The sequence below is a fragment of the Oryctolagus cuniculus genome, chromosome 10, assembly GCF_964237555.1.
Source record: "Oryctolagus cuniculus chromosome 10, mOryCun1.1, whole genome shotgun sequence".
In the NCBI taxonomy this organism is placed as follows: Eukaryota; Metazoa; Chordata; class Mammalia; order Lagomorpha; family Leporidae; genus Oryctolagus; species Oryctolagus cuniculus.
Genome location: NC_091441.1, coordinates 85,846,795 through 85,872,203, shown reverse-complemented (window position 1 = coordinate 85,872,203; position 25,409 = coordinate 85,846,795). Strand labels below are relative to the sequence as shown.

Genomic DNA, 25,409 nt, shown 5'->3' with positions numbered 1-25,409 from the left:
TCCAGTTCCATATATTTTGTTGCAAAGGACAGGAATTAATTTTTTTTACCACTATGTAGTATTCCATGGTGTACATATCCCATAATCTCTTCATCCAGTCTTCAGTTGATGGGCATTTGGGTTGATTCCATATCTTAGATGTAAATTGAGCTGCCATAAACATGGGGATACAGATAACTCTTTCATATGCTGAATTCATTTCCCTTGGGTAAATTCCCAGGAGAGGGATGACTGGGTCATATGGTACATCTGTATTCAGCTTTCTGAGGTATCTCCATACTGTCTTCCACAGTGGCTGTACCAGTTTACATTCCCACCAACAGTGGATTAGGGTACCTTTTTTCCCCCACACCCTCATCAGCATTTGTTGTTTGTTGATTTCTATATCAAAGACATTCTGATGTCTAAATATTTAAAAAAAAAGTGGTAATAATTTCCAGAAATGGACTCATTTTCTCGTGAAGATCCTAGAAATGTCAATGTCTCACAATCTTTAACTTAACTTTGTAAGCCAATAGATGCTACCAGTTAAAATGTTAGCAGTTATCAGTGCTACTAGATACTAACATAGTAAGAAGCACAAACAAATTCAGCTTGAAAACATTTTATTAAACATTTTGGGATGCTGCTTCCTAACTTTTAATAATAAAAAACAAGCATTTCAACAAAACCAAATCCACAGTGAAGGCATTTTCCTTGTGTAAAGAAATATGAATGAAATGTACATTAACATTTAAAACAAAGTATCTCATTGCCAAAACATTAACTATCTCATGAGCACAACAATTTCTAAGCACACGAGGATCATGTAGTGATCTTAATATTCCTAGGAATGATGAGTGATTAGCCCATCTATGGCTTAGGGTTGGCTTCCATACTTGTTTCTTGAGCTTCTTCTACCTCTGAGAGCTTTTCATCATCTGTAATTGAGAAAGAAACATACAACCTTAGTCAAATTTGCCCAAATTTTGTCTCTAGTGAATATATGAGAACACTGTTATCCTTTATTAGCCAACACACTTAAAGCAAAAATAGTGAAAAGTTAGCTTGTATCTATAATCAGCCCACATGAAGTGTTTCGTTTTTAAAATTGTATGGGTTGTTGTTGATTAGTTGAATCAAAATGCAAAATCTGCACGCTAGATTCTCTACCAAATTTTCCCCCAAAAAATCCAAGTCTTAGGCTCCTCAAAACTATCAGAAGATCAGGTAATAGGGTAATTTCCAGTTGGCTACAGAAAATATAAACAGCACATCTATAGTTCCCAAAGGCACTCACCATTCAATCAATGGGTATGCAAATATTCTTATATACTGAATACTTACCTTGCTTATCAGGGTTTTGAATCATTTCTTTATAGTAATAAACTATAATAACCAAGAAAAATTTTAAACTCATCATCATTAAATTTTTCTTAAGCTATGTCATATATTTAAGTCATGTATTAGTATAAAGTAAGGCTTTTCTGCATAACTTTATGAAGCTAAACAGCATGGATGCCTGCTAACATTATCCAGCTATTCTCCTATTCAGAAATGTAAGATATACTCTCTTCACAATGCATATTTCTTTTATTTATCTGAAAGTCAGAGTTACACAGAGAGAGAGAGAGAGAGAGAGAGAGAGAACAGAGAAAGAAATCTTCCATCTACTGGTTCACTCCCCAAATGGCTGCAACAGCAGAGGCTGTGCCAGGCCAATGCCAGAAGCCGGGAGCTTCTTCCGGGTCTCCCATGTAAGTAGGAGCCCCAGCACTTGGGCCATCTTCAGCTGCTTTCCCAGGCACAATAGCAGGGAGCTGGATTGGGAAGTGGAGCCGCCAGAACTTGAAATGAAGACCACAGGGATCCCAGCACTATGCCACAACATTGGCCCCCAAAATGCATATTTCAAAAGGCATCTCCCTGTATTAACACAGAGTTTTCATAAGCATTCATTTTGAGATTATTCTACTTACTTTCCAATGTTTGCTGAAGTTCATGGATGGTACTAAGAAGAACGTGAAACTGTTTACGTCTCAATTCAAGCTGTGTTAACAAGAAAATAAAATTTTGCAAATTGATGTATTATAAGCATATATGTATCACAAAGGCTAACATAATATGTAAATAAATACCTTATCTTCAACACTTTCTTTAATGTGTGAAAGATGCTCTAATTCTTTTCCCAGAGACTCTAGTTCCCTGAAAAAAAGTTATAGTTTGCCAATTGAAGGAACAGAATTTACATTTAATACCAAATTTCTAGTTACTAAATAGTACTTTCAAAAATAACAAATGGATAAGAAGTTTAACAATCTACTCTAACAAGATTTTCAAAGCTGAGGATTATTTCTTCTTAACTCCTTTTTATTATTTACAATTTGGACAAATTTTGAAAAATTCAAGGAAACAGAAAATAACAAATTCCAAGAACTGATACATTTTCACATACTGCCATTTTTTTTTTCTATAAAGATATAAGATACTGCTGGTAGCTCTTTGAACCTTACCCCCAGTCTTCTCTTCCAGGTCCTTTTTTCTTCTCTAGCCCTAGTTATGCAACCTTATTAAATATAATGCTTTTTAATGTATATATTTAATTCATGAATAATTTACAGCATTAATATACCAAATATTACACATAAAGTGTTTTGAGATGATTTAATTTTTATAAATGTTTACTATCTGTGTTTCACAAACTTAGGAATAATCTACAATTTATTGCATGTCTTATTTTTTTCACTAATGTTTTAAGATCTGTGCTTTGACAGTTTATATATACATATATCTAATTTACCCTTTTAAATTGATATTTAATATTCTAGTATGTGAATGGGTCATACTCTATCTACTTTCCTACTGATGCATATTAAATACCTTGAAATGGGTTGAAAAGGATATGGCTCTCAGAAATCACACAGCTAGTGAAATCTTGAATTCATAAATTGGTGGTGCTAAGAAGCCACAGATCTAACCCAATTATGCCATCTAGGAGGTGGGCCTACTGGGAGGTCCTCAGGTCCCTGGGAGCATGCTCTCAGAGGCAGTACTCACAAGAGGACTGGTTATTAAAGCCTAGGTTGGTGCAGCCATTATCTCTGCTTCCTGCCTTGCTGTGTGACCCTTCGCTGGCCAGCACGCCCTCCTGCCATGGGATGCTCTGCAATGTTGTGGGAACTGCCATCAGCAACTGAACCACAGGGCTGCCCAACCCTGAACTGCGAGCCTCCAAAACCGGGAGCCAAGATAAACTTCCTTCCTTTATAAGCAGCTTGTCTTGGGTATCTTGTTATAGTAATACAACACTGACTAACAGAGACCCATAGGCAGCGAGGCTGGAGGAAGAAAACTTCAATCGAGCACTATCAGAATCTGTGATACTGAAGATCGAACCTTCCTTTTGAAATGCAGATGTATATCTAAGAGGAAATGCATAGGCTAGCACTCGGAGATTTCTGTATAAACATCGTTGCCTTTCAAGGTAAAGCGCTAAACTTACTTTAATGTCTCATGCCTGTCTGGATGGTGCTGGATCACTTTTGCCAAAGCATCATATTCTGAAAGACATAAAAATATTTACCAAACTAAGGTATTTTGAATCTGTATTATGAAAACAAAACAGATAATACCACAAGTCTCCCCTAAATGTTTCCCTAATACCTAAAGAGAGGAAAAAATTGAGAGATGGAAAGAGTATTGCCAGAATTGGAAAAAATAAAGAGTATTGACAAAATGCATTCAACCATAACTGGAATGACATGTAACCATCGAACATGTTCCAAACAGGATTTAAACTCCTAATTCTGTTTTTAATTTCTATTTTCTAGAAGGAATATAAGAGGTCAGCATATGCATAAATGATCAGCGAATCGTCAAGCGGGCTGATTCTATATGCACTATCTACCCAGAAGAGGAATGATGGAGGAGGGAGGAGTATGAGGAGGAGGATGAAGAGGAAGAAGAAGGAGAAGGAGAAGGAGGAGGGGGAGAGAAGTGGAGGAGGCGGAGGAAGGAAGTGGGGGTCGGAACACCAGGGAGAGTAAGAGGAGGAGGGGAACGAGGAGGGGAAGGAGAGACGGAGGAGGACAAATATAACAATACAGTGAGGTAAATATTTCCCAACATTAACTTAGTCAACAGCAAATATACTTCTCATTCATTTTGATTTCAGAAGCTAAGAAATAATTTAAAATTCAGGCCCTTGTTTCTGCTTCACTAAGGCCTCCAGGGTAAGTCATGTAGTTCCTGGTAATCTTTCTTTCGAAAGAAGAAATGGAGGATCCTCTTAGAATCCTTATTAACCAAAAAACAAAAACAAAAACAAAACAAAACAAAACCACTTCCTGAATATATTTTTAAATGATTTTAGAATTGATATTATTAAATACATATATCTCATAGTAAACTGGCCATTGAAATGTCATCATATACATTTTAGACTCACAAAACCTAACTTTTAAAAAGAAAAAATTATCCTGATTAGTTCATTAAAAAATAAAGTTCATTGTGTTGGAACTCAGCATACTAATTCAATAAAGTGAGGCTTTTTATTTAATTTTTTTTTTTACTTACAAAATAATATAGGGTCAGTGTAAAATAAAACAAAACAAAAATGAAAAGAACTTAAGGCATAAAAACACCTCCCCAAATTAATGAATAATATTCTAATTTCCTTCTAGTTTCCATATGTATGTCATAGATGTAATTATACATTTTATCTTTATTTTTTCCAATATACATTATAGAAAGAGCAATGCCGTATCATTAAAATTATTTTCAAATATCTTTTATAAACTCTAAGGACATACTCCAATTTAAAAAAAAAAACAAAATTAGAAAAAGATTACATTTAATTTTCTTATAAATATTAAAAGCCTGTAAATGCTTGCAGTGTACTTAATAAAAACTTATTGTATCTTACTTTCCTTTTTTTTTTTTAAAGATTTATTTGAAAAGCAGAATGACAGAGAGAAAGAGATCTTCTGTCCACTGGTTCACTCCCCAGATGTAGAGCTGGGCCAGGCTGAAGCGCAGAGCCAGAAACTCCATCCTAGTCTCCCAGGTGGTGGCACGGGCCCAAGTATGTGGACCATCATTAGCTGCCTTCCCAGGTACAAATTAGCAGGAAGCTGGATTGGAATCGGATGCATCCGGGACTTGATCCAGTGCTATCGTAAACATCCCGTATCATAAACAGATTTTTAACTCACTGTACCACAATGCTGGCCCCTCATTTTTTTTAAAAGTTGCTTCATTAAGTAAATAAAATTGTGACACAGCAGTTTAGGCTGCTTGGGATACCTGCATCCCCTACCTGAGCACTGGTCTGGGTCCCAGTGCTCTGCTTCTGGTCCAGTCATCCACTAATGTGCTTGAAAGGCAGCAGATGACGGCTCCAGAGTTTGTGCCCCTGCCACCCACGTGGGAGGTTTGATGGCCTGGCCCAGCCCTTCTGCTGCTTCCATTTCAGGGCCGAACCAGCAGACAGAAGATTTCTCTTTTCCCCTGTCACTCTTACAAATAAATTTTAAAAGTAATAATAATAAAAAAACCCTCTAAATCTATTGTACTGATGTAAATCACCTTCATTGATTAACCATAACATTATTTCAGCAAAGAGGTATGAAAACAGTAAAAATACTTAAGGCATACTTGGACAATTAACACAAATTCAGTAATAACTTTCTTTAATCAAAGACTTCCTTCTCCATATTAAAGAATAATACTGTATTAAAGGACTGAATTCCTAATTTCTTTTTATACTTTAGCTGCAGATTTTACAATATTAAAAACTGTACAACATATTAGTCATTAATAAAGTATGTGCACAATAAATCCCTCAAAACCCTTACCTTGGCGATTTTTTCGTATTCGTTTTGCTTGAAGAATCTGTTTTTTGCACTCAGCAATTTTTTCATGTGCTCCAGCAATGCTACATTCTATACAAAATGGTTTTATAACATAGTTATAAAAGCATGTATAATTTCAATCCATTTTCAATTTTAAAATGTGCTTCTACATAAGTTCCACTGCTAATAGAACACACACCGGCATTTAAAATAATAGCTAAACCTAAAATATGGTATCATTTTAGAATACAGCTTTTTGTAGCTAACACTTACGGTATTATTTTTATTAATATGATAATGATAATTATTCTTTTACCATCAATCAAAACAGTTATTGCAAATAGTGTTTTCTTTAGGTCATAAAACACATTTACAAAGAAATAATAATCACTTCAACTTTCCTTACCTATTTCTTTATAAATTTTTTCATAATTTTCCATTTCTCTGAGATTCATATCATATACCAGTAATGTTTTGCCCATTGAAAATTCACATTGCGACAGTGTGCTCAGCATACGTTGGTATTGGCTGTATCTAATGAAAAACAGAGAGACAGGACAAAGAGGTTTTTGAATTGCCAAAACTGCAGGCAAAGACTTGTTAATGAAATTAGACCAAGTTCTGAGAAAATTATTTATTTTATTTAAAATAATTTAGAGTATCTGTTCCTTTTTTTTTCTTTTTTTTAAGATTTATTTAGTTACTTGAATGGCAGAGTTACAGAGAGAGGGTAACAGAGAGAAATCTTTGATCTGCTATTTCATTCCCCAAATGGCCACAATCGCCAGGCCAAAGCCAGAAGTCCTGAACTCCATATGAGTGTCCCAGATGGGTGGCAGGGACCCAGGTAGTTGGGCCATCTTTTGCTGCTTTCCCGGGTGCATTAGGAGGAAGCCGGATCAGATGTGGAGCAGCCAGGACTTGAACTGGCACTCATATGGGATATTACAGGCATCAGGTTAACCAACTGCACCCTGAGTTCCTGCTCCTTATGTTTTTATTTTCCTAATAGTACTCGAATTTATAAGTTGGTTTGGTTACAAATGCCAAGATGAAAATGTTGATCTTATCAATACAGGCTTATTTCAAACAACTATTTGCATGGCTGGCCTTGTGGCATAGCAGGTAAAGCTGCCATTTACGATGCTGATGTTCCATATGGGTAATGGTTTGAGTCGTGGCTGCTCTACTTCTGATCCAGTTCCTTGATAATGCATCTGGGAAAACCGAGGATGATGGCCCAACTGCTACGGTGTCTATACCCATGTGAGAGAACAGGATGGAGTTCCTGGCTCCTAGTTTTGGCCTGGCCCAACCCTAACTATTACAGCAATTCAGGGAGTGAACCAGCAGATGAAAAATCTCTCTGTCTCTTACTCTGTACCTCTGCCTTTCAAATAAATGAATGAAATCTTTAAAAATAAGCAAAAATACTTTAGAAAATATATTAATTATTGAATTCAAAGAAGGAAAATTTTTCTATGCTAAAAAAGACTACATATATTCTATATTTTAATATATGTTAATATATACATTCTATGGCAACTTTCTGTTAATGATAAGAAAATTTCATTTATTTTGTCTTGCTAAATACTTAACTGTTAAAAGTGACCAAATTAATGAGCCTAAGTTTAATTTTCTTCTTACCAATTTGCCTTCTGCATGTTTTAATAAATATACAGGTGGCAGAGGCAGTTGCTGTGGAGCAGGGTTAGACACCAGCACCCCACCCTGGAGTGCCGGTTCAAGTCCTGGCTCCTCCATTTCCAATCTAGCTTCCTGCTAATGCACTTGGGAAGACAGTAGATGATGACTTGAGCCCCTGCTTCCTCCTGGCTTCAGCCTGGCCCTACACTAGCTGTAGGGGGCATTTGGGGAGTGAACCAGCAGATAAAGATAAATAAATAAGCATTAAAAAATAATATAAAGGAGGACTATGAAGAGAAGGCCAGAAAAATCCACTCTTGAGTAAACAAAATTTGACTCAAGTGGACATCTAAGGTGAGTGAAAATGTGAAATATTAACAATACCTTAACAAAATCACATCAGAACATTGGCAGAGAAACAACAATGAATTGAAATACCCCTCTTCCTGAGATCCAGAGTTGCACCACTTAATGAAACTCTTCACCAGCAGATTAATTCTCCGGTCATCTCCTGCTCCATCTCCATCAATGAGGAGACGCTTCCGTATGACTTCGTCTGGGGGAAAGAAGGCCAGTATGAATCAGTGACCATCTGGCTCCTCGGGACTTTCAAGGGGCAACCAATGTCATGACTCATATTCACTCAAAAGTCAATCACTGAAATATAAATGTACTTAAAGCCACTGAACTGTACATTTAAAAATAAAAATGGTAGGGCCAGTCTTGTGGCACAGTGGGTAAAGCTGCTCTCTGTGACAACGGCATCCTATATGCATGCCAGTTTGTGTCCTGGCTGCTCCACTTTCAATCCAGCTCCCTGCTAATGGCCTGGGAAAAGCATCAGAGGATGGCCTAGGTGTTTGGGCCACGTGCCATCCACGTGGGAGACCCTGTCTTTCTCTCTTTAAACACTGCCTTCCTTTTGCCCCAAGGAAAAGAAAAAGCAAAAAAGGAATAGAAAGGCAGTGCAAATGATAATGACTAGTAACAAGCAGGGCCCCAATCTGCCTGCCTGGCAGCCCTGAGCCACTAATCTTGCCTGAACAAAATAATACTGGGTTATAACAAGAGAAAGGCAAACCGATTCCAAGGTAAGATACCATTTTTTAATCTTATCATGTTGGCAAGGATCAAAGACCTGATAGCAAGAGTGCTAACAAGGGTGTTTGGAAACTGCACTTACATATGCTAATGGAATGCAAACTGGTACACTCATCCGGGGTCACTGGACAATAACAGGCAAAATTAAAGTGCACACGCATTCCTGACTCCGTAATTCCAATTCTAGGAAGTCATCCTCTAGACATAAGCGTACTCGGCACAGACAGATAAAAGGGATGTTTTAACAGTGCTGTTTGTAGTAAAAAGACTGCAAACCTCCACACTCACCAGTTAAGAGACTGGTTAAAATTATGAATCCTTCATATACTCCAAGAGTGTGTAATGAAAAGTACAGACATATACTGACACCAGAAAAAAAAAATCCCCTTAAATATGTTACAATGAAAACAAAACAGGTGCAAGTACGCCACCACACTTGCAGAAAAGGGGTTGGCACTGCATGGCGTGCGTGACTACACCTGCATGTGTGTATTCAGAGAATATCTCTGGAATGATCCTCAAAAGCCTGGTTTCAGAGGTTCTTTCTAATGAGAGGGAAGACAAAAAGAAGTGAGAAAAGACAAAATTTTCTGAAATGCGTTTGTAGTCGCTGGTTGTCTTTTTGTTTTTGTTTTTCTTTTTGAACCATAGGCATGCACAGTTTCAAAAAATACATTAAGTGTGAACAATTCCTGGAGAGCCTACATGATGAATCAACAGCAAAATCTTTAAACAACAGTTCCTGTGTGTAGGCAGAAGTATTTTTGAGCGCAGGTGCAATAGAGAGAAACTTTGGAAGGCAGATGGTTCCAGTTTTAAAATATATTCTGTGATAACATCAGATATACATTTTTAGAGCTGGGTTTGGTTGTCAGAGTCAAGGCTTTGGAAGATTGCTGACGCTAGATTCATCAGGTGTTTACAGTTTACATTTTAATAACACAGATGAATGCTTTTTGGATTTAAATCACCAATGTTTTTTGGAGAAACTGACACATAAAACAGAGCTTGATAAGATAAAAATGCACAAAATGAACTGGTTTTAGTTTTGCTGTCTGTACTACAAATGTCTTAAGTTATTAAAATAAAAGGAAACATCCATTGGTTGAGGTAATCCGGTGGCACTGGTGCACTTCAATAATTCCTTTGTTGGTCTTTTTCTGCCTTTTTTTCAAGTCTCCTCAAACCCAATGTTCTTTCCAGATTCTAGGGCCTCCTGCTTTATGCATTCAAAACACAGAGACGAGTGGGCATTTAACTTAGCAGTTCCGACAACTGCATCTAATTTTGGAGCCACATCAAGTTCTGACTCAGGTTCCTGACTCCAGCCTCCTGCGAATGCAGATCCCGGGAGGCAGTGGATGATGGCTCCAACAGATAGGTCCCTGCCACCCATGTGGGAGACCTGGTTGAGTTCTAGGCTCCTGACTTAAGCCTGGCCCAGCTCTGCCTGCTGTGGGCATTTAGGGGACTCAATCAATGGAGGGGAAAACTCTTTCACAAATAAATAAATAAAAACCAAGAACAAACACCCAAAAGGCAGATAACATCTGTGGGAAACTGTAGGCGGGGCGGGATGGTGATGAATTCCCCGAGAAGGAAGATACTAGATTTTATTTTTGAAGTCTGGTATCTAAAAATGTTTTAAGACACATTTTGTGAACATTCCAGCTGTATACATGTGATCTGTGCACTTTCATATACTTGTAACCATATCATGCTCCAATTATAAAAGTTTGTGAAAAATATTTAGGACACTGTACAAGCAAAAGAAACCAAATTTACAGACTATTCTCATATTTCCCACTTGGGAAAAGATTCACGAAAGCCTGTCCTGTGTCTTGTTCATTCTACTTCCTCCTCAGCATCCCATACAATGCCTTACACATTTCAGATGCTCAATACATATTTCTAAATTTGATTTGTGATGCCTGAACTGGGCCATGTTCCTTGTAAAAGAGCTTTGTCTCAATAAACCACCACGCAGGGCTAGCATGCAACACTCTTATTTTCACATTCACAAGACTGATTATTTTACCTGTATAAAAGATGTGAATATTTGATCAAGGAGTAGATGTGTCCACAAGGTACCACATTAAGTTCTGAAGATATGAAATAAAGATTTGGGATATTTCACTCTGGGGAAACAACACACACCTACATACACATATATAGAAGGGTGACAGTGACACACTGACACACACACACACACACACAGTATGGATTAAGAGAACTCACTGAGGCTTGAGGGAATCAGGAAACAGTATTTCAGCTGCTCTTTTGATACTTAATAATCACCTCTTAAGGGGATGGCACTGTGGCATAGCAGGTTAAGGAACTGCCTACAACACCAGCATCCCATGTGGGTGCTAGTTTGTGTCCTAGTGGCTCCACTTTAGATCCAGCTCCTTGCTAATGTGCCTGGGAAAGCAGTGAAAGATGGTCCAAGCCCTTGCATCCCTGCACCCACATGGGAGGCTCAGATCAAGCTCTTGCCTTTGGCCTGACCCAACCACGGCTGCTGTGGGCCATTTGGGGAGAGAACCAGGAGATGGAAGATCTGACTCCTCTTCTCTCTGCAACTCTGCCTTTCAAATAAACAACTAAATCTTTAAAAAAAAAATCACCTCTCAGAAAAACTAAGAGAGGGGCCTGTATTTAGTCAAGTGATTAAAACCTTGGTTTAGACACCTGAATCCCACCGGGTTGCTTGGACTGCCTGGTTTCAACTCCTGGCTCCTGCTAATGCACACCTGGAAGGCAGCAGGTAATGTTTAAGTGGTTGGGTCCCTGACACCCACCTGTATTGAGTTCCCAGCTCCTAGCTTCAGCTTGTCCATACTCAGCCATTTGGGGAGTGAAAAGCAGATGGGGGATACCTGCCTCTCTAACTCTCAAATAAAAACAATTCCTTAATAAAAACAAATTTCAGCGGCCAGCTCTGTGGCATAGTAAGTAAAGTCACTGCCTACAGTGTCAGGACCCCATACGGGTTCCAGTGGGAGGCCCGGCTGCTCCACATCTGATCCAGCTCTCTGCTATGCCTTGGGAAAGTAGTGGAAGATGGCCCAAGTCCTTGGGCCCCTGCACCCATGTCAGAGACCAGGGAAAAGCTCCAGGCTCCCAGCTTTGTATCTGCTCAGCTCTGGCCATTGTGGCCATTTGGGAAGTGAACTAGCTGATGATCTCTCTCTCTCTCTGCAAACATGATGGAATACTATGAAACTCTTAAAAAATGAGAAAAATGAGGAAGCACTCTATGTACTGATATACCAAGATCATCTAAGATAATTTGTTAAATAAAAGAGGAAGGTGCAGAACAGTAGGTGTAGAACATTCCCTTTTGCATAAAACTAGGAGGGGGAGATATTTATAATATGTGCTTATATTTTCATAGATATCTTGGGAGGACATATAAGAAACAAATAAGAGGAATTACCAAGGGAGGGAACAGTATAAGCAGAGTAGATGGGGAAGTGGCTGGAAGATGCAGAGATATCTGTTTATGTTTTGAATTTTAAACCTCAAGAGTACTCAAAATCTGTTGTTTAAAAAGGAAAACTGAAGTCCTTTCCCTACCCCCATCCCCAGCTGGGAAAAAGCTGTGAGTTCTAGCAGAGGTGGCGAACGGATGGCTAGATCTGGAGCACAAGTGCACCACAACACCACAGACCCTGAATCAATCGTGGGACTCAAGTATGCAAAGGCAGTTGGAGTCAGACTGTGGAAGATCATACTAGGAAATGTCATACCAGTAAATGTTGCCCCTGCTGGCAGGCAACTGAGAATTGCTAAATATTCATGGGTAGAATTTTTCTACGGGGGATCAAGCTGAGGGCAGCACACCAAATGGACTACACCTGGAAAAGCCTTGAGGCAGAAAGGCTGGTCTGTAGCCTACACTAAACAGAGAGCAGATGAGAATGACAGGTCCTGGAAGGCAGAGTAGGACTGAGCACAAAAACTTGGTGAGAAAATGGCAGGGTCCAATGAGAACCTTGGGGTGGCATGAGTGGGAGTGTGGTAGAACTTGCTCTGGCACTGAAGCCGATTCCCTAGCCTGGCATTCACAGCCCCTCCTGCATTTCAGCCCTATCCCTCTTCACAGTAAGCACCTTTCACAGCCTATCCCCGGGCCAAAGGTAACAAAACTGCAGTCAATTACTGGTTACTTCACCCAGTGTGCACAAGACCAACATGATCTCACTTGTAAAATGAGAATAAAACTATCTACTTTGTAGGACTGTTGTAAAACTTAGTGGAAATAGGCTGGCGCCGCGGCTCACTAGGCTAATCCTCCACCTTGCAGCACCAGCACACCGGGTTCTAGTCCCGGTTGGGGCACCGGATTCTTTCCTGGTTGCCCCTCTTCCAGGCCAGTTCTCTGCTGTGGCCAGGGAGTGCAGTGGAGGATGGCCCAAGTGCTTGGGCCCTGCACCCCATGGGAGACCAGGAGAAGCACCTGGCTCCTGGCTTCGGATCAGCGCGGTGCACCAGCCGCAGCGCGCGAGCCGTGGTGGCCATTGGAGGGTGAACCAACGGCAAAGGAAGACCTTTCTCTCTCTCTCTCTCACTGTCCACTTTGCCTGTCAAAAAAAAAAAAAAAACAAAAACACAACAACACCTTAGTGGAAATAAAAATCTATGGTAGAGAAAGAACAAAAAAAAAAAAAAAGGTATCCTTATCTTACATTTAATCTACAACCTGTATCATCCTAAAAACACTAGAGATGTTGAAGATATATCTAAAGATGTACCTATATTTCTAGGTAGATAATATTACGCATTAATGCAAACAAACTTTTGCCTAGTTATCACTATTATTCACAAATTGCTTCTGTCTCAAACGTAAAGCAGGTTCACAGTTATTTCTATTAACTCAGTGTCCACGTGGACTCTTGCTGCCTAGCAAACTCTTCTGTGCACTAGAATAGCATATATAAAATGTGCAGCACAATTCCCAAAGTAACAATACAAAAGAAAAAGCTGCCAGTCTGAGGACAGCCTGGTTTTTTTTCTTTAAGTTTATAAATGACCTGTGGCATAGCAGGTAAAGCTGCTGCTTTCAGTACCAGCATTCCATATGGGCGCCGGTTCAAGACTCAGCTGCTCCACTTCTGATCCAGCTCTCTGCTATGGCCTGGGGAAGCAGTGGAAGATGGCCCAGGTCCTTGGGCCCCTGCACCTGTGTGGGGGACTCTTAAACACCAGGCTCCTGGCTTCAGATCAGCCCAGCTCCTACTGTTGCAGCCATTTGGAGAGTGAACTAGCAGATGGAAGACCTTTCTCTCTCTGCCTCTCTGTAACTCTGCCTTTCAAAGAAATAAATAAAAATCTTAAAAAAAAAGATATCTTAACAATTAGCTCCATGCTGAACACACCTAAAACATGTTTTGCTTACTATATACACTGACCTCATAAATTATCAAGCCTGAAACTCTCTGTAAGCAATTTGAATGTGTCCTTATACAAGGGTAGTTCAGAAAGGTCATGGGAGATATGTACTATGAAAGACTATATGCATGGATTTCTCTTTTTCGCACCAAAATAAGCTTATCTTTTAATACCCCTTTCCATGAACTTTCAAGTATTCTGGTTCTATTAATTCTGGCAGGCCTTGGTCCATCCTGTAAAAACAGTAAGGATGGATTAGAAAGTATTTTACTGATAGTAAATTAACCGGCAAGATGAAAGTCATATAAAATAATATTTGTGCAAACTCCTATTAATCACTGGATCACCACTGCTTTGAGTGATTAAGATGAATTACGATGACCTATTCATCAGATTCCTTATGATAGGAATAGCACCTGCCCTGCCTTCTGAAAAGCTTAATTCGTTACAATAATTTTTAAGGTCAACAGTATTTTTTTTTGACAGGCAGAGCGGACAGTGAGAGAGACAGACCAAGAGAAAGGTCTTCCTTTTGCCGTTGGTTCACCCTCCAATGGCCGCCGCGCTGCTCGCCCTGATCTGAAGCCAGGAGCCAGCAGGTGCAGAGCCCAAGCACTTGGGCCATCCTCCACTGCACTCCCGGGCCATAGCAGAGAGCTGGCCTGGAAGAGGGGCAACCGGAACAGAATCCGGCGCCCCGACCGGGACTAGAACCCGGTATGCCAGCGCCGCAAGGCGGAGGATTAGCCTATTGAGCCACGGCGCCGGCCAAGGTCAACAGCATTAAGACAAAATGTAAAGTGTGGGTGAAAAGAGCAATAAATAAAATGGTTTGATTGCTCCATGTAAATACAGATCTCTTCTGAGACACTTAAGGCCAACCTAAACAAGCAGCTGATGCCAATGTAAATTACTTACACCAAAATCAAATGAGAAAATTAAAAAAGAAAAGCAAAAACTAGTGCAGCAGTCTTTGCTTCTCCCCACGTCTATCTAAATGTTTTTAGTGCTAATAAAGACAAGGTTGACTCTCCAATCCTCTTTTAAAGAACCATTTATCTGGCTAAAGAAATATTATTTATTCATTTTCTTTCACTGGTCCGGGCAATAAATTAAGTGGTCATTCAACTTCAAAGTGCTTTACACATATTATTCACACTCCGTTCTTGAAACAACCCCATAAAACGCATACTATTATCTTCCTTTTACAGAGAAGCAGTGTCACCTCTGTATTCATAGGAAAATATACACAATTACATTATTACAAAGTCATAGGAAATTCCATTATTCTGTCATGTTATTCATAGGCATATTAGAAAGTATCACTTGGAATTTTAACAAGCATGTATCTATGCATTACTCTTTTCTAATTAAAAAAAAAAAAAAGCCTGTCAAAGCCAACACACACTATTAAATGGGTAGAGCCTCATCTCACCCCACCTCTCCTCTCTTCTTCCATCTGTTGCTCTGGCATATCAGTGTTATCTACCTAATGTTCTCTGTGCTGCAAAAAGTGCTTCTGAAATGATTTCTATCAGGGTACTAACACTGTTTAACACCCTTTAAATTAACACCTACAAGATACAAACTGTTAACATAGTTTAAATTAACAGTGACAACATCTAAACTGTTTTTCAGTTAGCCACAACGCTAGGGTGGCAGTGCGAGGACAGAAAATGGTTTGTGCCACTAACTGCTGCCTGCTTGTAAATCACTACCCTCCCAGGACCTCCATTTTTTTTTTTTCATTTATCAAATGACAGTGCTGGTGATAGTTACAATGCAGTATTCTTATTTGCAGATGGCAATACAGTGTCTCTCTCCTTCCCTGGGAGCTAGGGCAATTCCTCAGACTGGGTGCAGGGGAAAAGGGGCTGCTTCCTGAAGAGCCCCCAGTCCAGGTGGAAATGCACATGCACATGCAGGGCTCTAGTCACCACACACCTCTGAATCACAGGGCTTCAGGCACCTCACATCTCTAAGAAGACACTGATCCGCATTAGGGACAGGTTCCAGTTCTCCTGCGAGGGCTTTCTGTAACCTGAGTAAGATCCAAGGACACTCACTTTTCATTGCCTTCTCCACTGCCACCACACTAACCAAAGACCACACCATCTCTCATCTGGAATATTTTTTTTTTTTTTTTTTGACAGGCAGAGTGGACAGTGAGAGAGAGAGAGACAGAGAGAAAGGTCTTCCTTTTGCCGTTGGTTCACCCTCCAATGGCCGCCGCGGCCGGCGCACTGCGGCCGGCGCACCGCGCTGATCCGATGGCAGGAGCCAGGAGCCAGGAGCCAGGTGCTTTTCCTGGTCTCCCATGGGGTGCAGGGCCCAGGCACTTGGGCCATCCTCCACTGCACTCCCTGGCCACAGCAGAGGGCTGGCCTGGAAGAGGGGCAACCGGGACAGAATCCGGTGCCCCGACCGGGACTAGAACCCGGTGTGCCGGCGCCGCTAGGCGGAGGATTAGCCTAGTGAGCCGCGGCGCCGGCCTCATCTGGAATATTTTGCAGTAATTTTTCTGTTTCCATTCTCTGCATGAGGATCTAAAACATGAACTGGATCCCTAACTCTCCCACTTAAAATCCTCCAGCCATTTTCAAATGTTCATATTAACCATTTCCTTCCCATAGTCCCAGGTTCCCATTGGCATTCTTTTGTAACACATGTTTCCTGGCTCACCGGGATGCAGCCTACTGCCCTCCCTTTTCTTCCTCAAGGGGCAGCACAGAGCTGGTTTCCACCTGAGGCCTCTGTGTGGTTCTTACCTCTGCCAGAAACACTTCCTTTGGTTTGTAACCAGTTAACCCCTGCGGGTCTTTTCAGAAAGGTTATACCTGTGATCACTTAATTTTAACCCAATTGTTGATAGCCTTGCCCTATTACTCTCCATCATGATTTCCTCAAATTCTTTCTCATAACTTAATAATGTTCTTTTTTAGAACTTATTCACTCATTTGACTGCATGTGATTGTGTCTTTTTCCCCAAGAAGGGGTCATGGCCCTCCTCTGTCTAGTATGTGGCAACTAGCACCTAATGCTCTGCCTAGAAGCTACGCAAGGGGCCAGCGTTGCAATCCCATATGGGTGCTGGTTTGTGTCCTAGCTGCTCCACTTCTGACCCAGGTCCCTGCTAATGTGCCTGGGAAGCCAGCAAAAGAATGCCCAAGTGCTTGAACCCCTGCAACCACGTGGGAGACCTGGGAGAAGCTCCTGGCTCCTGATTGGCTCAGCTATGGCCTTTGAAGCCATTTGGGGAATGAACCATCAGAACAAAGATCTCTCTCTGTCCCTCTCTAACTGCCTTTCAAATAAATACATACATACATACATATATATTTTTATGATTTATTTTACTTATTTGAGAGGCATAGCCAGAGAGAGAGAGAGAGAGAGAGAGAGAGAGAGAAAGTCTTCCATCCACTGGTTAACTTCCCAAATGGTTACGACAGCCAGAACTAAGGCAATCCAAAGCCAGGAGCCAGGAGCCTCTTCCAGGTCTCCCACATGGTTGTACAGGCCCAAGGACTTGGGCCATCTTTTACTGCTTTCCCAGGCCATAGCAGAGAGCTGAATTGGAAGTAGAGCAGCCAGGGTTCAAACCAGCACCTATGTGGGATTCTGATACTGCAGGTTGGGGCTTAAACTCACTGTGCCACAGCGCTGGCCCCAGTAAATAACTCTTAAAAAAATTAAAAAAGGGTATGTAATAGATATTTGTTGACTGACCACATATCACTCATTTCAGCTCACTTCCCCTTACTCCTCGCAAAAGCTCAGTTAACAGAAGTGATGTTTACAGAGAACTGTCTGAAAAAATTGTAGTAGTTCATCTTTTATTCTATGGTCTACATATTCTAAGAACAAGTAAGCAATACACAAGTAAGCAAATGTGCTTTGAATAAAGCCAGATTGGTGAGCTACCCAGTAATCCACCTAAAGCATACTTTAAATTTTTTTTTTTTTTATTTTGAAGCCTGAGAGAGAAAGAGAAGCAGAGAGTGAGAGAGAGCAAGCAAGCACACATATAGGATGCTCCATCCACTGGTTCACTCCCCAGATGGCTGCCAGTAGCCAGGCCTGGGTCAGGCAGAAGCCAGGAGCCTCAAACTCCATCCAGGTACCCCATGTGGGTGGCAGAAACCCCATTACTGAGCCAGCATCTGATATGATACCAGCATCCCAAGCAGTGGCTTAATCTGCCACCCCACAATGCAGGTCTCTAAACCACACTGTCTTCAATTTAAAATGCTTTGCTACATTGTTGCGATAGCTTTCTTTGACTTATCAAAGGGTATGCTAAGAAACAGTTCTATGATCCCCAATGCTGATGAGAAGTAAAAGGCATGAGGCTGGCTTTTCTTTAGAAGGATCCCAAAGACGTACTTTTCCTTTAGGATTTAAAACAGACAAAATATTGAGGTCCACGCTGTGGTGCAGCAGGTTAACACTCTGGCCTGAAGCGCTGGTTCATATGGGCGCTGGTTCAAGACCCAGCTGCTCCTCTTCCAATCCAGCTCCCTGCTATGGCCTGGAAAAGCAGTGGAAGATGGCCCAAGTCCTTGAGCCCCTGCAACCATGTGGGAGACCTGGAAGAAGCTCCTGGCTTCGGATTGGTGCAGCTCTGGCTGCTGCGGCCAACAAACCATCAGATGGAAGACCTCTCCTCCCTCTCTCTCTGCCTCTCCTCTCTCTGTGTAACTCTTTTTTTGAAAGTCAGAGTTAAATAGTGAGAGAAAGAGAGAGAAAGGTCTTCCTTCCATTGGTTCACTCCCGAAATGGCTGGCATGCTGCACCAATCCGATGCCAGGAGCCAGGTGCTTCCTCCTGGTCTCCCATGCAGGTGCAGGGAGCAAGGACCTGGGCCATCCTCCACTGCCTTCCGGGGTCACAGCAGAGAGCTGGACTGGAAGAGGAGCAACCCGGACAGAATCCAGCACCCCAACCGGGACTAGAACCCAGGGTGCCAGCACCCCAGGCAGAGGATTAGCCAAGTGAGCCGCGGTGCTGGGCAATAAATAAATCTTAAAAACAAAACAAAACAAAAAAAACAACAGACAAAATGGCATGTCAAATGTTGCCTCCTCTCATAATGAAGGAGCAGAGCATGGCTGCTAGGGCAATAGTCACTTGTAGCTTTAATTTCAGTACCAGCTTTCACCTCTTACATTTGGAGGATCACCCCATTTTGAATTTCCTCTAGTTTTTCCTAGACTTAGGCTTTTTTATGCCCTGTTTCCTCATCCATTTAGTATTTATATTTTCTCATTATGGTGAGCAGATTGAAAAGTTTTCTGGCATTGCAGCAGCATGTGTAAAATAATACACATTACAGGTAAAGGATCAATTAATTCTAGGGAAAAAAAGGGAGGCTACTTAAGGTGGCTCTTGATGGAGAATGCAATCAGTGCAGACTACAAAGAGGAAGGCACAGTCCCTGTCCAAGCAAAATACAAGACAGACTAGCAGCACAACTTACATTTAACACTGGTTACTGAACACAGTGATATATCAGACTCAGTGCAAAGCCCTTTCCAACTTTAATGCTCAAAACAACCCCCTGAGGGGAATTCTCTATCACTCCCATTTACAGAGAATGAAAGTGAGGCTCAAAGAGGCTAGTTAACCCATACATACATGGTCAGATAGCTTGGAAGTGCTGTGGAGTGGGGATTCCCTTGGCCTCCCCAAACGTGGGGGGCACTTGACTGCAGGCAGCCATCTCCCCAAGTCCCATCTGACAAAACCGACCATTTCTCTACAGTTTTCTACCTGAATAAACAACCCAACTTGTACTAGTAGGCATACTCAAGTCAGATACCCCGGATCAGCCTCGACGCCTCCCCTCACATGTGCTCATTCAACGAAGCCCTACCGTTCTACCTCACGCGTCCTCTCCGGGTGGGCATTCCATGACCTCTCACCAGGACCACCACCCTGGTAGTGCAAAGACAACATGTGTAACAGGCAAAAGCAAGAACTCTGAAGCCAGTTTGCCTGGGCTCTGTAACTTACTACCTCTGTGCCTTTGGCCAAGGTAACTTCTCCGTGTCTCATTTTCATCTGCAAAGCAGGGATAAGAAGGAGGACACTGCTCAAAGCACGATTTAAATACTATGTAAAAATCAGTGAGGGGAAAAGACACTCATGTAGCTCCTCACTTTCCTTGCCCCTTCTCGTTCACGTGTGTAGTGCAAAGCTGATCCCACCACACCAATGGTACAGCCTTTTCATGTTATTCTATTGCCCTGCAAAGTGTCTGGCTCCCAACTTTCTAAATTTTACACAATACTATAATTCTTGATTTACTTCAACACTTAGATGCCTCTACACAAGTGGATTCTCACACAGAACTCTAGTCTAGTTACAGCTGTTTTAGTCTCCACAACTAGGATGAAGAAAAATTCTTACAGGGAGGTGTTTTGATCTGTTACAGGGCCCGGTGCTGTGGTGCAGCAGGTTAATGCCCTGGCCTGAAGCGCCAGCATCCCATATGGGCCCTGGTTTGAGTCCCAGCTGCTCTACTTCTGATCCAGCTCTCTGCTGTGGCCTGGGAAAGCAGTAGAAGATGGTCCAAGTCCTTGGGCCCCTGTACCCGCGTGGGAGACCTGGAAGAAGCTCCTGGCTCCTGGCTTTGGATCGGTGCAGCTCCAGCCGTTGTGGCCAATTGAGGAGTGAACCAGTGGATGGAAGACCTCTCTCTGCCTACCCTCTCTCTGTGTAACTTTGGCTTTCAAATAAATAATAAATAAATCTTAAAAAAAAAAAAAAAGAATCTGTTACATGCCCCTACAGCTCTCAACCATGTACTTTCCCTGTGTGAACACTTGCCCGTTTTAGAACGAATTCTCCAATGCGTTTTTTCTATCAGAATCTAACCTCAGTGTGGGGAAAAGGCCTTGCCTATTGGTTCTTGGCTTCTGTTTTGAACAAGGCCTCGCAAGGGGTAGAATACATTCTCTACCGAATAAAAGAAACCGGAAGGAAAGGAAGTAAAAATTTCCATGGAGTCCCTGGGCCTTTCAAAGCCTCCCACCTACACTACGCCTGTCAGCCCACAAGTCTGGGACCAGAGCTGTTGTTTCCATTGTCTGATCCTTACTGTAGGGACCCTACGGGTCCTCAACTCTTCAGAGCTGGACCGTCCATAGGCAACTATAGTTCCTGGTCACCTTCTCCACAAATAAACCCCAATACCGCAGATATCCATGGGCCTCTTTCTTTCCTAACCAAATACCTTTTAGGTTCCCCGTCCAGTCGCCCATCATGGCTGTTCACCCTTCCCCAAATCCAGTTTCCTTCTTTCTGCTTGCCGGTACAACGGGTCCACAACCCGCCCTCCTTGATCCACACCCACACGCCCCCTTTACCGACCTGATCCCTGTTCAGGCTCCTTACCTAGTAACCCTAGCACCCAAGTAACACTTTGATTGCCCTGCAAGGGCCTCATCCACATCTACTCCTTCCAGATCACGTCTCCAGCAACCTGTCCCAACCTCAAATCCACTCCTCCTTGAAGCCCTCATGGCATTCCACCCACAGGTTCCACGCGCCCTTCGCCATCTGCCCAAAGGACCCCTTTCAGAGGTCGTCTCCCTCTGTAGCCACTTCATATCCCGAAACTTCTAGGGCTCCCACTCCATTCCAGACACCCAGCCCCGCGCCATCCCCACCCCCTGGGCTCCGCCAACCCGGGACTCCATCATGACCCGGGACAGCCGAGACCCCGTCTCCCGCCCGGCCGCCACGTGCGTTCGCAGCCCCCGGCGACCCTCCCGGCACACCCTCCACGGGCCCCGCGCACCCTCGGCGCGCGGACCAAGGCGCCCAGGGGGCCTCTGCCACTAGGGCGAAGGGCTAGGTGAAGCGGCCGGCAAGGCCTGGGGCTCCTGGGATAGATCGGCAAGGCCGAAGGGCTCGGCGGTAGCGGCCGGGGAGGCCGAGGGGCTCCCGAAAGCGCCGTTCCCCGCCGGGGGGGTCTCAGGGAGGCCGAGGAGGGCTGGGGAGCGGACCGGGGCGACTGCGAGGGAGCCTCACCGTCTGTCACGGCTCCCATGGCGTGCGCGGCGGCGGCGGCGCAAGCTGAGGCGGCGGTTGGCGGCGGCGGCGGAGGTCAAACTCCCACAATGCAGCCGGGTAAACAGCCATGGAGGAGGAGGCGGCGGCGCCCGCGGCCGCCTGCTCCGACGCCTGAGCCGCGCCGCGCCGCCGCCGCCGCCGCTGCCGCCGCCGCCGCGGGACCCGCGCCCCCCGCACTCCCCGCGGGAGGCTGCGGCCGGCGCGTGTGGGGTCGAGGCCAGGCGGCCGGCGGCGGCCCCGGCTGCAGCCCCGGCCCCCGCCGCCCCCCCTGCCGCCCCCGCCCGGCCCACGCCCAGAGGCCGCCCCGGAGGCCGCCGCCAGCCGCCAGGTGAGCTCGCCCGGGCGCCGCCGAGGCTGCGGGAGCGCGGCGGGGGCTGCAGGGCATTGAGAGTCCCTGCGTTTCCCCGGGGAAGGTGACCGCGGCCGTCCCACTGCCCCATCCTGCTGGGCGGGGGTGGGGGGTGCGGGCTGGAGGTCTCGCTCCCTTGGGGGTGAGGAGGGCGTGGGGGCGCCTGGAGCCGCCTGAGCCTGGGAGACGTGAGAGGAGGCCACGGAAGGGGCGCGGCGTTGGGGGTTGGGGGAGGCTCGGTGGTCCTTGCGAAGTTGGCGCCCACGCGCGCCGAGGCTGGTCTCGAACGCGGGCACTTGCGCCGGGCGCCGCCAGCAACCAAAGAAGGCCCCGAGTTCCAGGTCGCGCGGTTCCGGCCCTGGCGGCCGCCCCCTTCCTTCCTGGGCTCTGGCGAGTGCAGGGGAGAGGGTGAAAGAGAAACTTGTGGACCTCCGGGAGCAGTTCGCGGAGCCACCGGGAGCGTCGTCCTGGCCCGGCACCCAGACTCCCCCGCCCCCAACCCCTCCCCGAGCCGGAATCCCGTCGGTGAACGCGATTGGGTGCTTTTATTTATTTTTTCCTTGCATTTTCGAAAACTGTCTTAATGTGACTGTCCCCCCTCTTAAGGGGAAGTTGAAGAGAAGGGGCGGGGGGGGGGGGAGCGAGAGGTGTGTTCTGGGAGAGACGTTGCCTTGTGTGTGAATTACACATTTCCGGAGCACCCTGCAGATTATATTGGCCTCTCTTCCCCAAAGTCACTGATTCAACTTCGACGAACTTCTCGTAAAAGGCAACGTTGAAGTGGCGGTGGATGAGAGGCGGGCAAGCAAACTCAGGCACCAGTACAGCCAGTTGGAGCTCCAGTGAAACGCACGCTTAGCCCCAGAAGCACGTCTGAATTTTGAATGTAGCCTTGGATAGTTTATGGAGGCACCTGGTTAGTTTCCCAGTTGTCCGGCCCCTGTCCCGTGCACCCTGGGTCTTCCTACCCGGGATGAAGCAGTTGTGTAGGATGAATTTGGTTACTGCCCTGATTGACTGCGTTTACTCAACTTAAGCTCACTCTTTCCCGCGCCAGTGCTTTCAAAGAGGAAGATTTGTCAGTCTCAGTATCTGACAGCGAAGCTAGCTACCCCTTAGCTAGAAATCGGTAAATGTAAATTAGATTCCTATTCTGTGAGGCCACTAACGTTAATAATACCATTACTGTACTATCCAGAATTAGTGCTCAAGAATTTGACTTTCGGCACCAAGGCAAAAATTGCCTTGGGTAAAGAGTCTCTGGCATGACCTGCCCTCCCCCGGCGTGTGCAGCCTCCCTGGTTTGGGAAGAATATTGGCCTAAAGGCTGGGTTATAAGGCATCAAACCCTGCCTGTTTCCCTGGATTTAGGACACAGGACACACTAACTAGAAGAATTGCTTTTAAATCTTAAGGACTACAAGTTGTGAATTCAAAGTGTCAGTTGATTGTCTAGTTCAAGTGGCATTTTGGTGGGAACAGTTCCTGTTTAAAAAGACCATTGTGCAGTGGTGTGTTTAGGCCATTGGTTAAAAAGCCACTTTTGATGCCTGCATCCCGTTTCTGACTGGGTTTGAGACCTGCTCCCACTTCCAATTCTGACTTCTTGCTGAGGCACAATGTGGGAGGCAGCAGGTGAGGCTCAATAGTGCTGTCCCTGCCACCCATGTGGGAAACCCATACGGAGCTCTGGGCTCCTGGCTTTGACTAGGCCCCACCCTGTTACAGGCTTATGAGTAGTGAACCAGCATTTGGAAGATCTTTTTGTCTTTGTGTCTCTGCCTTTGAAATAAAATGAAATAAGTTTTTTAAATAAAGAGTTTACTTGATTTTTAAAAAATTTATTTATTTCAAAGATTATTTATTTGAAAGGTAGAGTTTACAGAGAGGGGGAGAAAGGAAGAGAGATCCTCCATCCGCTGATCACTCCTCAAATGGCACCAACACCGGAGCTGGGCTGGTCCAGTGTAAAGCCAGAAACCAGGAGCTTCTTCAGGATCTTGCACATGGGTAGTAGGCGCCGAAGCACTTGGGCCATCTCATGCTGCTTTCCCAGGACATTTAGTAAGGAGCTGGATTGGAACCAGGGCAGGTGGGATACAAAGCAGGATGGATGCCGGTGTTGTAAACAGTGGCTTTACCCACTGGGCACAACGCCGACCCAAAAAAAGTTTTTAAGAAGGCGTTTGTCCAGTAGTGAAATGGTATTCTTTGTAAATTACTTGTTACTTGAGCTTATCATTAGAATACTGATTTTTAACGGGATCTGGTGATTTAAAGTAATCTTTAATGTTTTTGTAAGAAAGATCACTGTCTACTATAACAAATACATTTTTGTGAGACGTTCTGTAAGTTACTCATACATGGAGTCCCAGCCAAACACTCTCTCTAAATTGGTTTGGTAACATAATTTTTTGTTGGACAAGGCTAGAGATTGTCTAAAGTAATATGACCAAGGGAAATGGGAAGGACTTTAAAGTTTGAGGTATACCTGAAAATAAACATTCCTGAAAGTTCTTGACTGAAGTGGTGGGAGACACATGTTATGAGCCTTTATGAACTCTCTAAAATCTGGTTTGTCAGCCACATAATTTAACTCCCAATTGCATTAACACAGTGTGTTGAACATTTAAGAGTTTTAATTCTCTTCATATGCTGTATTGTGAGAGAGTATCTTTTAATACATTTTGGCACTGTTTCTGTTTTCATATACTTAGCTAGTTTATGAATGGTAAAGAAGGAAGGACTGTGCCATACTGTTTGTTTATTTTCCAAGAAGTTCTTTGAGGGCAGAAACAGTTTTGGAAGCAGCACGTTTTAAGCTGTAACAAAACTGATGGGGCCTTTGAACTTGTGTGTCCTTAGATTTAGTGATTTGCTCAAGTCATTAGATTCTTGGTTTCTTTGAGAATATGAAAGTCTAGCTAATAATATTAACTTGTTTATTTAATACTTGCCTTCTGAAAATAAAAAGAATGGTCTTTATCCTGATCCTGGGAAATGAAGTG

At 43.7% G+C, this 25,409-nt stretch overlaps 2 protein-coding genes across 8 annotated transcripts in view; one reads left to right on the top strand and one right to left on the bottom strand.

Annotated features, from left to right (window-relative positions):
• Window positions 1–588: 588 nt before the first annotated feature.
• On the bottom strand, window positions 589–22,875 carry THOC7 (THO complex subunit 7). Of its 5 annotated transcripts, XM_070049973.1 has the most exons (9): window positions 22,831–22,875; window positions 10,618–10,681; window positions 7,917–8,034; window positions 6,238–6,365; window positions 5,835–5,921; window positions 3,482–3,539; window positions 2,118–2,184; window positions 1,959–2,028; window positions 589–920 (listed from the first exon to the last, which is right to left on the bottom strand). In XM_070049973.1, exons 4-9 carry the CDS (start codon window positions 6,344–6,346, stop codon window positions 853–855), a joined length of 459 nt encoding a protein of 152 aa, XP_069906074.1. In that variant the 5' UTR covers window positions 6,347–6,365; window positions 7,917–8,034; window positions 10,618–10,681; window positions 22,831–22,875; the 3' UTR covers window positions 589–852. The 5 variants fall into 5 exon arrangements, with proteins under 5 accessions (XP_069906074.1, XP_051708206.1, XP_069906073.1 ...); XM_051852246.2 differs by lacking the exons at window positions 10,618–10,681; window positions 22,831–22,875 and adding an exon at window positions 22,011–22,255; XM_070049972.1 differs by lacking the exon at window positions 22,831–22,875 and having other exon boundaries at window positions 10,618–10,772.
• ATXN7 (ataxin 7) overlaps window positions 22,243–25,409 on the top strand; it is a 160,832-nt gene continuing 157,665 nt past the window's right edge. For 2 of the 3 annotated variants that reach the window (XM_070049967.1, XM_070049965.1), the window contains exon 1: window positions 22,243–22,380. The gene's annotated coding sequence lies outside the window, so the exon portion shown is untranslated. Of the gene's footprint in view, window positions 22,381–22,444; window positions 22,466–25,409 lie in introns of those variants that run through there. The other variant, XM_051852241.2, reaches the window with a different exon arrangement.